The sequence below is a fragment of the Elephantulus edwardii genome, unplaced genomic scaffold, assembly GCF_000299155.1.
Source record: "Elephantulus edwardii isolate Elephantulus edwardi_28Jun2011 unplaced genomic scaffold, EleEdw1.0 scaffold00047, whole genome shotgun sequence".
Classification (NCBI taxonomy): Eukaryota; Metazoa; Chordata; class Mammalia; order Macroscelidea; family Macroscelididae; genus Elephantulus; species Elephantulus edwardii.
This window is the reverse complement of record NW_006399797.1, coordinates 16,322,853-16,335,317: the sequence shown is the minus strand read 5'-3', so window position 1 is coordinate 16,335,317 and position 12,465 is coordinate 16,322,853. Positions and strand designations below refer to the sequence as shown.

At 40.4% G+C, this 12,465-nt stretch overlaps 1 protein-coding gene across 1 annotated transcript in view; it reads right to left on the bottom strand.

The window, feature by feature from the left end:
* Positions 1-12,465, bottom strand: part of YEATS4 (YEATS domain containing 4) — a 26,459-nt gene that overhangs the window by 12,314 nt on the left and 1,680 nt on the right. Inside the window, exon 2 of the mRNA XM_006886080.1 lies at positions 2,983-3,102. Within this exon, the coding sequence (XP_006886142.1) occupies positions 2,983-3,102 (120 nt within the window). The remainder of the gene's footprint in view (positions 1-2,982; positions 3,103-12,465) is intronic.

Genomic DNA, 12,465 nt, shown 5'->3' with positions numbered 1-12,465 from the left:
TTATGAAATGTAATTGTCTTTAAAAATATAAATGAATCCTCTGAAGTTTTTAAAATAAAGGAATTCTATGCTGAATTATTCATTAATTAGGTATTAATTTTAACACATAGAAATACATGCACACCTAATTTGTTTTGTAAATCTTATATCTGGATTCTTCTGCAGATGATACTCAATTTTTAAGTCAAATTTGAATCTTTTTATTGTAGTAAAACAAAACAAAACACTCAAATTTTTATCAAGTTTTAATGTATAGATAGCTCAGTGATATGAAAGACATTCACAATGTCATATAACTATCACATTATCTGTTTCTAAATTTTCCATCACCATTAACAGAAATTCAGTGCTCCTCAGCAAATGACTCCCCTACTTCCTTTTTCTCTCAGCCTTGGTAACCAGTAATTATTTCTAGTCTCTCTGTGTTCCTATTTCATGTAAGTAAGCTCATACAGTATTTTTCCTTTTGCAACTGCTTTATATTTATGTACAGTTCTTGAAAAATAAAATTGGGAAATATTATAATAATACTTTAATGTCTTGTTTTGCTACAATATTATTTGGGAATATTTTTTTCCTAAGGCAGACTTAACAAGCATTTTAAAAGACTCTCAGCAATACTTTCATTTATTCCTTCTACAAATATTAGATTGACTATTGTGTCCAAGATGTTATACCAGAAGCTAAGCATATGATAAATGAAACAGAGCCTTATTCTCAATAAGTTCACTGTGGAATGGAGAATAGACAAGAAAACAATCACTTAATGACAAATGTAGTATGTGTTGTGAGGACTTAAAAACTCGAACTCATTATCACCAGGTAGGATCTGACTGATAGCAAGCTCTACTGTGCTTCTGTGGCTGTATTTCAAAATGGGAGCAGACTGCTTATTGTTCTCTCATGGTATCACTGGCAGATTTAAACTGATGGAGCTGTAAGATCTTTGAGTTAGTACAACTCACTATGGATTTTGTCACCAGAGTGCCCCAGTGAGGGCATCAGGTACAAGTATCTAAGAAAGGTACCTAACTTAATCTTTGAGAGTCAAGAAAGTAGTTTTAAAGGATAATGGAAATTGATGGCCTAGTGGAAAGAATCTGTAATCCCAAAGGCACAAGGTTAGAATCCACCAGATGTTCCACTGGAGAAGGAGGGGCAATTTCTTCCTGTGCCTCTCGGATCTGATTCAACTGAACACGACAAGAAAACAAGAAAGGAAAAAAAGGGATAATAGGAAAATAGGGAAATAGGAAAAAGGATAATAGGGAAACATGATGCAGACAGATGAGGGACAGATACCCTTTCAAATATATTTTATGCACATATAATAGTCTGTTATTTCCATTGTTGTTGTTGCATACTGGTTGAATCAGAACCAACCTATAGCTGACCCTCCAGTGGGTATTCAGAGGCAGTTAACTGCACAGGAGGAGATTCCCCATCTTTCTCCCGCAGGGCAGCTGGTTTCAAATCACATGCCTTTGGGATTGCAGGGCAGCTGCTTACCACTAGGCCACCAGAACTCCATTTTGTCTCCATTAGAGGTAAGCATTAGCAAATTATAGTTTCTACTACTTTTTAAATGTAAAAATGTATTTAGGAGTACTTTCATACATGTGTACAAAAAGCATCTTCACTTTTTGACAGTGGCACATATCATAATGCTATCCTACAGTTATTCATTAGGGGCTCCAAAGGCATAATGTGTTACATGGTGCGAAAGGCTAAAGGTTCAAACCTATCAGCTGCTCCTTGGGAGATTAGCAGTCTCCTCCTTTAAAGATTCATGGCTGCAGAGACTGGATGGAGAGTCATTAAGAGTCTGAGTCAATATATGGTTACGTTAGGATATGGTTTAGTTTACTGATGGGAGTTCTGAGGTGTTTTTAACGTTTTGCTTTCTTTTCACAAGGTGGCAAGAAACAACATTGTATTTATTTTCTAATATAAGGACAGAGGTAGGATAAATTCCTAAAATGATTTGTGTATAGTAGTTTTTATTTTTATGTAGTTTAATTTACCTTTTCTTTTACGGCTTCTAAAGTTTTTGTCAAGAAAAAGGAGGTATTTTCATTCAGAGATTTTAAAAATTCAATGATTTCTCCTAAAAATGTTACAGTTTTGTTTCTTTCATATAATTATTTGATCATTTATAATTTACTTTGATGGGGTATTTATCCAATTTAATTTTTTCCCACAATAATTCCAGTTCTCCTAACATGTAAATAATTTTAATAACATGATCATTTACAGTAATGTTAAGTGGGACAACTAAGAAACAAGAGTATGTATTATCACACATTGAGAAAAAAAAAAAAAAGAGTATGTAAAAGACACTTTAAAGGAGTCACACACAGCTTTTGACCAAAGATAAATCTCTGGAGGCAAAAAAAGGGATAGAATTAATGGAAATGAGAATTACAGGGAGGAGATGGGAAAAGTCTGATTACACTGTGGGTATTATAAGGAATGTTTAAAGACAAAATGCGTATGAATGGTTGGATGAAAAACCAATCTGCTAGGTAATCTTTCACTCAAATCACAATTTAAAAAAGAAATAAAAATCCCTTTTGCAATTAAAAAAGCACACACACAAACATAGGTACAGCTTGGAAGGAAAAAATATTCATGAAATTTAAGACTTTTAGGGGGAGTTCTGCAACTACAATCCCAGAGGCACACGTTTCGAATCCACCAGATGCTCTGCCGGGAAAAGGAGGGACAATCTCCTCCTGTACCAGTCAGATCTGATTTGACAGTACACTCGCGCAAAAATAAAATAAAATAAATAAATAAAATCAAGAAAATAAAAAAAAGAAATTTAAGACTTTGAAACAATTTCAATGTACTTTTTTTCCTGTCAAAAGTTCTACAATGGGTCAGTTTTATAATTAGAAAGCTGTTACAAAAGAACATTATCATTCTTCAGGCAAAACATACCGTAGCTTTGAAAAGTTACAGAAAAGAAAAACCACCTACCTCATTTCTATAAGGTTTTACATATACCGTCCACTGATGAGTGTGTCCATCTTCCTCTCTTTTCTTTCCAAAGTAACGGGCAACATTACCATAAACTATTGCTTTAACAATAGTAACCCCCTAAGGGAAAAAGAATATTAAAAAAATAAATACTGTGCCACTACCCAAATTAACAGGATGAGAGTTCTGAAAATATTTTAAGGACTGAATTACCCAAGCAGTTTTAACAACCTAGAGCCTGCTTATCAAATAAAATCAGACATTCACTTCACATTAGCTAAAATAACTCCAGACTAATTATAATTTTCTGTTTTGAAGATGTCTTTTTAAATTACTTGTGTAAAGCACTTTGAGAGTTTTATAAAAAGCAGAACCAAAGGCCCCTTATTAATCTTAAATAAAGCTACGTTTCAGAATAAAAATTGCCAACGCTAACTGCCATTATCAAATGGTTATATCAGCAGTTATGGGCACTTTAGTAAATTATCTCCTTTAACCAGTCTACTGAATGTTTACCAAAACATGGTACAGATATCAAAGGCAGTCTGTCAGGAAATATTAGGAATAAAAGCAGGCAGGTTTTAATAGTTAAATAGTATTATGAATTAAACTGTGTCCCCTATAAAAGGTCATCATGCTTGAAAGGGTAGGATAATGCAAGAAAGACCCTGGATGGACTGACCCAGTGACTGGAGTAATAAGGGCAGGTGTGTTGGAGACACTGAGACTAGCTTATGAGAGGACACAGTTCAGAGCTATTTATTGTACATAGGATCACTAAGAGTTGTAGGCAACTCAACAGCACATAAGAACAACAAGAAAGTATGTAAATGTGATGATGTAATTATCCCCTATGATTTAATAAACCAAGTAGTTGCAAAAGGATAGATATGGCTGGGGTCCAAGAGCAATAATCCCATCACACCTTGAATAATGTTAAAAGGAATTTTCTTGGAACATGGTTTATACTACCTTTGTCTCAGGAGATGGAAAAGGAGATAGAAGGGAGGAACCTTAAAATCATCAAGAAAGAAGACCAGGAGTGCAGCATGTCCTTTAGACTTTGGTCTCTGTACTAGGAAATGCCACGACATATGGGAAGGCTGAGAGATGGAGATCTTGAAGGGAGGCCTGAAGATGTTGAAGGAAACATGGACTTTTCTCCGAAACTGAGAGCATCTTCCCCTACAGCTGGCATCCTGAATTTGGACTTCTAGGCTCCTAAACTGTAAGGGAGTCAACTCATCTGGTCTTCCAGCATTAGTGCTCAAGGTGTCAAATAAGATAGTTTTTAAATTCAGTTGGGATAGACTCAAGGTATAATCTGGTTCTTATGAACTTGTTGTAAACAACTGCATTTTACTTGGATCGACAATCAACACCAATAGTAGCAGAAGTCAAGAAATCAAAAGACCCTGCATTGGTCAATGACCTCTCCAAAGTGCAAATTGTGCACTTTGTGAATATGGGTCAAGGACCTCTCCAAAGAGCTAAAGAGCAATGATTTCTCGGATGGTCAATAGACACAGGAAAAAAAATGCTCAAAATCACTGGCAATAAAAGAGAAGCAAATCAAAACCATAATGAGATACCATATAAAAGAGAAGCAAATCAAAACCATAATGAGATACCATAGTAGCAGAGGCAAAGTTCAACAGGATCGAAAACAATAAATGCTGGAGAGAATGTGGAGAGATAAGAACTCTCATACACTGTTGGTGGGATTGTAAAATGGTACAACCACTCTGGAAGGCAGTTTGGCACTTCCTCAAGAACACAGAAATTGCAAATTACCCAATGCTAGGAATACACCCCAAGAAAATGATAACTGAGACACAAATGGAGATTTGTACATCAATGTTCATAGCAGCATTATTCACCACAGCAAGAACAAGGAAACAGCCCAAATGTCCAACCACAACTGAATGGACTGAGAAACTGTGGTACATTCATACAAAGGAATACTACGCAGCACTCAGGAGCAACAACTTCGAAAATTACTACATAAACTTGGGAAGGACTGGAGAGCATTATGCTGAGTGAACTAACTCAGTCTCATAAGGACAAATACTGCATAAGACTATTATTGTAGAAATAGAAAGATAACTAGTAAAACATGTATGAGGCTCCATGGTAGAGAGGGTCGGATCAGAGGAGTGAGGATGGGTGGGGGGAAATCATATAGTTGCACAATTTGGTGGGTGGAGGGAGAGGTGGTAAAACAAATGGGAAAGACCCAGCAGGGAATCCTGAAAAATAGGATAATGGTGGGCATAATTCATTGATTATGATTAATTCTATAAAATATAATGAATGGGAATGATTGTATGAAACACAATGTATACAAACTTTGTTAACAAACCAGTATAAAATAAACATTTATTAAAAAAGAGAAATGATGTAAATTTAAAGATTAATGTGCATCTGATCTAAGTCAAGGGTTTTTTTTTTTATGGTATTTCTAATTGCTTCACATGCATTTGAAAATTGGACAATGAATAAGGATGACAGGAGAATCTATGCCTCATTTTGTGGTGTTGGTGAAGAGTACTGAATATACTGTTACTGTTTGTTGTTGTGTACCAGAGTAGGAACTCATCCATGGCTGATTCTTCAGTGGGTTTTCAGTAGCAGTCTGCCCATCTTTCTCCAAAGGAGCAGTTGGTAGATTCAAAATGTACATTTGGGGAAGCAGAACTCCTTACCACTAAGTCTATCTTGAAGGAAGTACAACCAGAGTGTTCGTTAAGCGGCAAAGAAGGTGAAACTTCATTATTTTGGGCATAGTCTCAAGAAGAACCAAACCTTGGCGAAATCATGCTGGGAAAGAAAGGTGAAGGGTCAGAGAAAGAGGGGAAGAGGCTCAACAAGATGGACTAACTACCACAATGGGGCTTCAGCAGGGCAGAGATTAAGATCGTGTAGGATAGGGCAAAATTCAGATCTTTGTTCATAGGATCGCTGTGAACAAGTTAACTTCATGGCACCTAGTAACAACAGGCAGGTGATTATACCCGTAAGACCAAATCCTAAGGAAAAGCAAACAAACAGATACCATGGCAGAGATGGGAAAGGTCCCTCAGCAAGACAATGGTACACGGTGTGGAAGGTCAGGGGGTCGGGCCAACAGGCACTGGTCTTGGTCTCTCCCAGAGCAAGGAGGCAGCACGGGGCCAGGTGCGGCCCAGAAGGCCCAAGCCTTGATGTAGGCAGGCATTGGTCTCATTCTCCCTGGGCAAGGGAGTGGCATGAACTTCCTTCTAAGATGTCTGGATAGGAAGTTTATTAGGAAAGTTAATGGGCTATAATCCGGGTTGGCAGCAGGATATAGGATATAGTATCTCAGTCCAGACAACTTCTAAAGAGAGGTTACAGGCCCTCTGACCTTTAGCCTCACGGCTTAAGTCAGTGTTACTAAGTTCTCTTAGACTTGCCCCCCATGGTTCTTCCCTTAGTCCTCCAGCAAGCTTGAGAGCCTCTGGCTCTGATTCTTTGGAGCACATATTCAAGTCAGTTGTCTCAGGTTGGTTCCTGGTTCTCAGCTCAGGCTTCTAATTCTCTAGTGCAGATTTTGGTCTGATTAATGTAGGAATCTCTGGCTCCCAAGGACACACGCTGTTTCTTCTTCCTTGCTGTAGATTTTCTTTATGGTGGTTGATTTCAAGCTTCACTGAAGGTACTGACAGAAAAATAAGGTCCCAAGAATATAACTGATATGTCTCAACTAATAGAGGTAGCCCTAGATGTACTCACTAGTCTGTGTCAGGAAATCTGGAAGAAAGGTGATCCAACAAAATGTGGAAATTATAGAATAATATTATTATTTTTTTTATTGGGAAAAACATATTGGGGGTACAAAGAGGTGAGGGTTGGGGGCAGAAGGGTGAGGACAGACCAGGATGCAGTTGAAGAGCTGCACAGTTTGGTCGGTGGGGGAAGCAGGTAAAGGAAATGATGAGGGTCCAGTGAAGACTAGATGCTACAGACGAATGACAAGCATTTTCCAATGGTAATTAAACCAACTGTCTTATTGATTTGGGAACTGGATGCCAACTCCTCTGGCTTCTTCATGCTGAACAGGGGCAGAGATGTAAAGGGGGGAAGGGAGGATGCTTTATCACCTTACTGGTGGTCTTGGGTTAAAGCTGCTTGCCTTCTTGCTCTGTTAGAAGATATTTTCCTGTCATTTGCTCCCCTCTGGACTGCAAAGTGTTTTCCCAGGTGGGTCCAGTGGAGATGGCTGGTTGAATCCAGAGGCTCCATCCTCCTTTGCTTCCTTAGCTGTCAGTTGTATTTCCTTTTTGTCACTGACACCGAGTTCAGGGTCAATACTGGAGTAAAACTCAGTGTTAAGGTTACCTATAGGAAAGGGAGCAAACCTATAGAGAACTTGTGAGTTACAAATAGAAGGGCTTTGGAGGTGTTGCTTTCAGGTTTACTGTGGGGGAGGGTGGCAGAAGGTGGCCTAGGTAACATTCTCTGGATACCCTAGGCATTCTTTTTTTTTTCCCCCTTCCCCACCCAGGGGTCAGATGGCACAATCTGGGGACTGAGGAGCTCACCCTGAGGGCTGAGACAGCTCACCCCGAGCCGGGGGCTGAGGGCAGCCCGCCCCAGGCAGAAGGCCACGACGGCTCGCCCCGAGCCGGGGGCCGAGGGCAGCCCATCCCGAGCAGGGCAACATCTCCCAGGAGCTGGCTGGTATACTCCCCCTCCAACTGCCCCTACCCCAGTCTGGTCCCCTTGCCTGACTGAGGACTCTATGGTCAGGGATAGTGTTTCCAATTCCAGCACTGCCACTTTTACCCCCCCCCATAAGTGGTCATACTATATTTTGAAGTAGGTGTCACTGCCCTCTCCCTTTATATATGATAAAGGGAACCTGAGAATTGTGAACAGACTCCCCCGAGGTCTAACCATCTTTCGGCAGAAGCATTCAACAGAACAAAATATGTGGTGCATTTAGGATGTCGGTCCTCTTGTGCATGCTGCCACTGTTAAGGTCATCAGACTCACACGGACTTTCAGCAATCCATTCTATAGGTAATCGTCTTCTTTGGCCTGTCCAAGGAAACCCAAACCTGCAGATGGCAGGCATGCATCCCATCCCCCAACTCCTACGCAGGCGGCCAGCTGGGCGCGGACCCCCCCCCAGCGCAGGAGGCCGGCGGGAGTGGAGTGCCCCCCACCCAGCGCCAGCGGCCCCTGGGGGGCGCCACCCCACCCCGCAGCATGGGCGCTCAGCATGCCATCCGCTTCCCCCACAGCCGCCATCCTGGCTCCAAGAATTCTCTCTAGAACAAGTCCACCTTGCACCAGTGTGGTGACTTCGCTGTACCAGTCTTGAGGAGGGCCGGTGCCCAGCATCCATCCTGGGTGAGGGAATCCATTCGTTCCGGCTGTGGAAGCCTCATGGAGCTACAGCGGCTGTGCAGCGCGGCACCGGCTCTGCCTCATGGAGCTGCAGCGGCTGTGCAGCACGGCACCGGCTCTGCGTGTGTGTGCGTGTGTGTGCATGTGTGTGTGTTGGGAGCCACGAGACTCACCTATTTCTCCTTGGGAATCCTTGAATTCCTGTTGTTGAGCCTCGATCTTCACTGAGGGCCAGTCATCAACTGTTTAAGTGTTCAATTATCAATAAGCCGAAATCTGTGGAAGGCCATAATGGCCCTGCTTTAAGTGGTTTACTGCTCCCGCAGCTCACCACGCTGTCTCTGCCTCCGCCGCCATCTTGGATCTCCAGAATAATATTATTAATAGCACATGCAAGCAAATACTGCTGAAGATTATCCAAAAAAGGCTAGAACAGTATCTTGACAGAGAACTGACAGAAGTTCAGGTTGGTTTCAGAAGTGACACCAGGGACAACATTGCTGATAGCAGATGGATCTTAGCAGAAAGTAGGAAATCCATAATAATGTCTATTTGTGTTTTATTGAATATGCAAAGATATTTGATTGTGTGGATCATAAAAAAACCATGGTTAAAATTAAGAAGAATGAAAATCCCAGAACATTTAATTATGTTCATAAGAAAACTATACTTAAACCAATATGCTGTAGTCTGAAGAGAAAAAAGGAATATGGCATGGTTTAAAATCAAGAAAGAATTGCCTCAAGTGGTATATCCTTTCTTTATATGTACTCAATCTTTATGCTGAGAAAATAACTTGAGAAACTGGACTCTATGAAGAAGAGTGTGACATCAGGACAGGAGAAAGAATGATCAACAATTTATGTTATGCATGTTTCTGTTGAAAATGAGGATGTAAAACACTTGCAGCAGGAAGATCAAAAACTACAGCTTTCACTACAGATTACATCTCAATATCAAGAAAACAAAAATCCTCACCTCTGGGCTGATAAACATCATCATGGTAGATGGAAAAAAGATAAAAATTGTCAATGATTTTGTCTTACTAGGATCCCTTGGCACTAGCAGTTAAGAAATCTAAAGATACGTTGAAATGGCAAAGTCTACAATCAGAGACCTCTGCAAGTATTGAGGTGCAAAGACGTAGGTTAAAAGACTTTAAAGACTAAAGCCAGATGCTGTCCATCTGAGAACTTGACAATGAATATATATGACAGAAGACTCGATGCCTTTGAGTTGTGGTGTAGGAGAAGAGTACCAAACAGTCCACTGACTGCCAAAAGAACAATAACATATCTTGGAGAAAGTGTGCCCAGATTGCTTCTTGGAGGCAAGGATGGTGAAGTTTTGTCTCACATCCTCTGGGCATGTTGGTAGGAAGGGCTGTTCCTTGGAAAAGGCCATCATCCTTGGAAAGATGGAGAGTCACTGAAGGAGAGGAAGATCCTCAACCAGGTAGACTCCCACTGTGACAACAGCAATGGACTCTAGTATGTCAGAGATGATGAGGAAGGCACAGGACAGGATAGGGTTTAGATCTGTTGTTCATAGGGTTGCTAAGAGCCAACTCAGTGGCCCATAAATAACAACAACAAAAAAACTGCAGTATAATAACTTATTGTTTGTTAAAATCTTTTACTTGTGGTATTACTACTACAGCACTAAATAAGACAATCAATTAGGGAAAAAAGTAATTAAAAGTAGCAAATCAAATTAAAAATTTTAAAATAACAATGCTTAAGAATAATTTTTTAAAATGGAGTTAAATAAAAGTTCTCATTAATATATTAGAAATGATACACTGCAAAAGTGGTAACCAGGTCTTCAGGTGACTGAAGTTTGATAAATTAGCATAAAACGTTTGTGCTCAGTTCTGAAATGTTCAACATATTTCTCATCACATCTAATAATAATAAAGGCAGTGACTACTGGCATATTATGATAGGAATGAAGAAATATAAAAAATTTCAAGTGAAAATATGGGATGTTATACTTGAATCTGTGAGTAGTTGTTCAACATATCTTAAGAGCAAACAGCAAGTTGTACCACACATGAAAAGGGATGTGCCGATATAATTAACAACATGAAATGAAGAAAAATGTAAACAAAACCTTTTAACTATGGCTGGATAGTCACCAATTAACTCTAACAAGTAGCCCAAAGTTAATTCAGAAGAAGGCAAACTGCCTTAAATAATCCTATAACCATTAGACAACATCATGAGAGATGGAGAGAAGATTGAAACTGTCAAGGACCTGACTTCATCTTGCTTGGATCCAGGACCAAAACCCTTGGTATCAGCAGTCAGGAGACAAGGAAACATACTATACTGAGAAAAGTCAGCAGTCAGGGACCTCTCCAAGCTATTGAGAAGCAATGATGTCAGTCTGAGAACTAAGGTGCACCTGATTCAGTTTATGGTCTTTTCAATAATCTCCTATGCATCTGAGAATTGGATAATGACTAAGGATAACAAAAGAATTGATGCCCTTGAGCTGTGGTGTTGGAGAAGAGTACTCAATTTCCCATGAACTGCGCAGCTAGAGTGCTTCCTGGAGCAAAGGTAATGAAGCTTTGTCTCACGTACTTTGGGTAAGCTGCTAGGAGAGGCTATTTCTTAGAGAGGGCCATTATGCATGGAAAGGTGGGGAGTCCGTGGGAGAGAAGACCTTCAACCAGATGGACTGACACAGTGACTGCAGCAAGACGTTGAGACTGTGAGGATGGCTCAGGATAGGAGACGGTTCATATCCACTGTTCACAGGGTGACTATGAGTCTTACTTGACTTGACAGCACCTAACAACAACAACATAACCAATTCCGACTCAAAGTGAGTGACCGTCTATCAGTTTTCCAGGGCTATGAATTTAAACAGAAGACTATCTACCTTTCTCTCCTGGAGAGCCGACTGTGAATTTAAAACCACTTGCGGAGAGTGGGCTTTGATTTAGCACCTCAATTCTACACCATCAGAAGTTACAAAATAGTAAAAGTAGCAGCATAGGTTGTTGTAGTTATTAACTACCACTGAGTCAGAAGCAACTCACAGCTGACCCTTCAGTGGATTTTCAGAGACTTTAACTAGCAAGGGAGGAGACTGTCCATCTTTCATTTCTCCCAAAGAGTGGCACCATAAGTAAGAGTTCTTTAAAACAAACAAACAAAAAACCAAAACACACACGCTAGTAGCTAGATTGGTGCGATAGTGGGTAAATTTTTTCCCCAAGTAAATTTCAGCATTACTTGGTATTGCCTTAAAAATTAAATTAGTATGTCAGTCTGTTGGAGCATGGAAGCAAATGTTAGGTCTTATAAAAAAAAACAACTTACTGCTATCGAGTTGGAACCGATTTTTGTCTGACACTCCAGCCAGTTTTTTAAGGCTTTGAATTGTAAGGCAGGAGACTGTCCATCTTTCTCCCTGAGCCGCTGTTGGATTTCAGCCAAAGACACCACCCTTAGGTTGACAACGCGTTACAGATTAAGCCAGCAGAGGATCCCCTAGGCTTTATGATAATTTTCACTAGAAACACTATTAGCATTTACTGGAGGTTCCTTCGTGCCCTGCAGTGTTAAGGTTCTTGCACTGATTTTTATCCTGGTTTTGGCTTTGCTAACACCATCAAGATTTTACTGAAGATTATCCAAAAACGACTCGAACAGCACCTCAGCAGAGAACTACCAGAAGTCCAGGCGGGGTTTAGAAGGGGTCGTGGTACTAGGGATATTGCAGCTGATGTTAGATGGATCTTAGCTGAAAGCAGAGAATACCAGAGGAATGTCTATCTGTTTCATTGACTATGAAAAGGCATTTGACTGTGTGGATCATAACAAACTGTGGCTGACTCTGAGAAGAATGGGAATCCCCAGAACACTTGATCGTGCTAATGCGAAACCTATACTTGGACCAGGAGGCAGTCGTCAGAACAGAGCAAGGGAACACTGCATGGTTCAAAATTGGGAAGGGCGTAGGCAGGGATGCATCCTATCTCCATACCTTTTCAACCTATAGGCAGAACAGATTATCTGGAAGGCTGGGCTCTAGGAGGAGAAATGTGGGGTCAAGAGTGGTGGACGATTTATCAACAATCTGCGTTATGCAGATGAC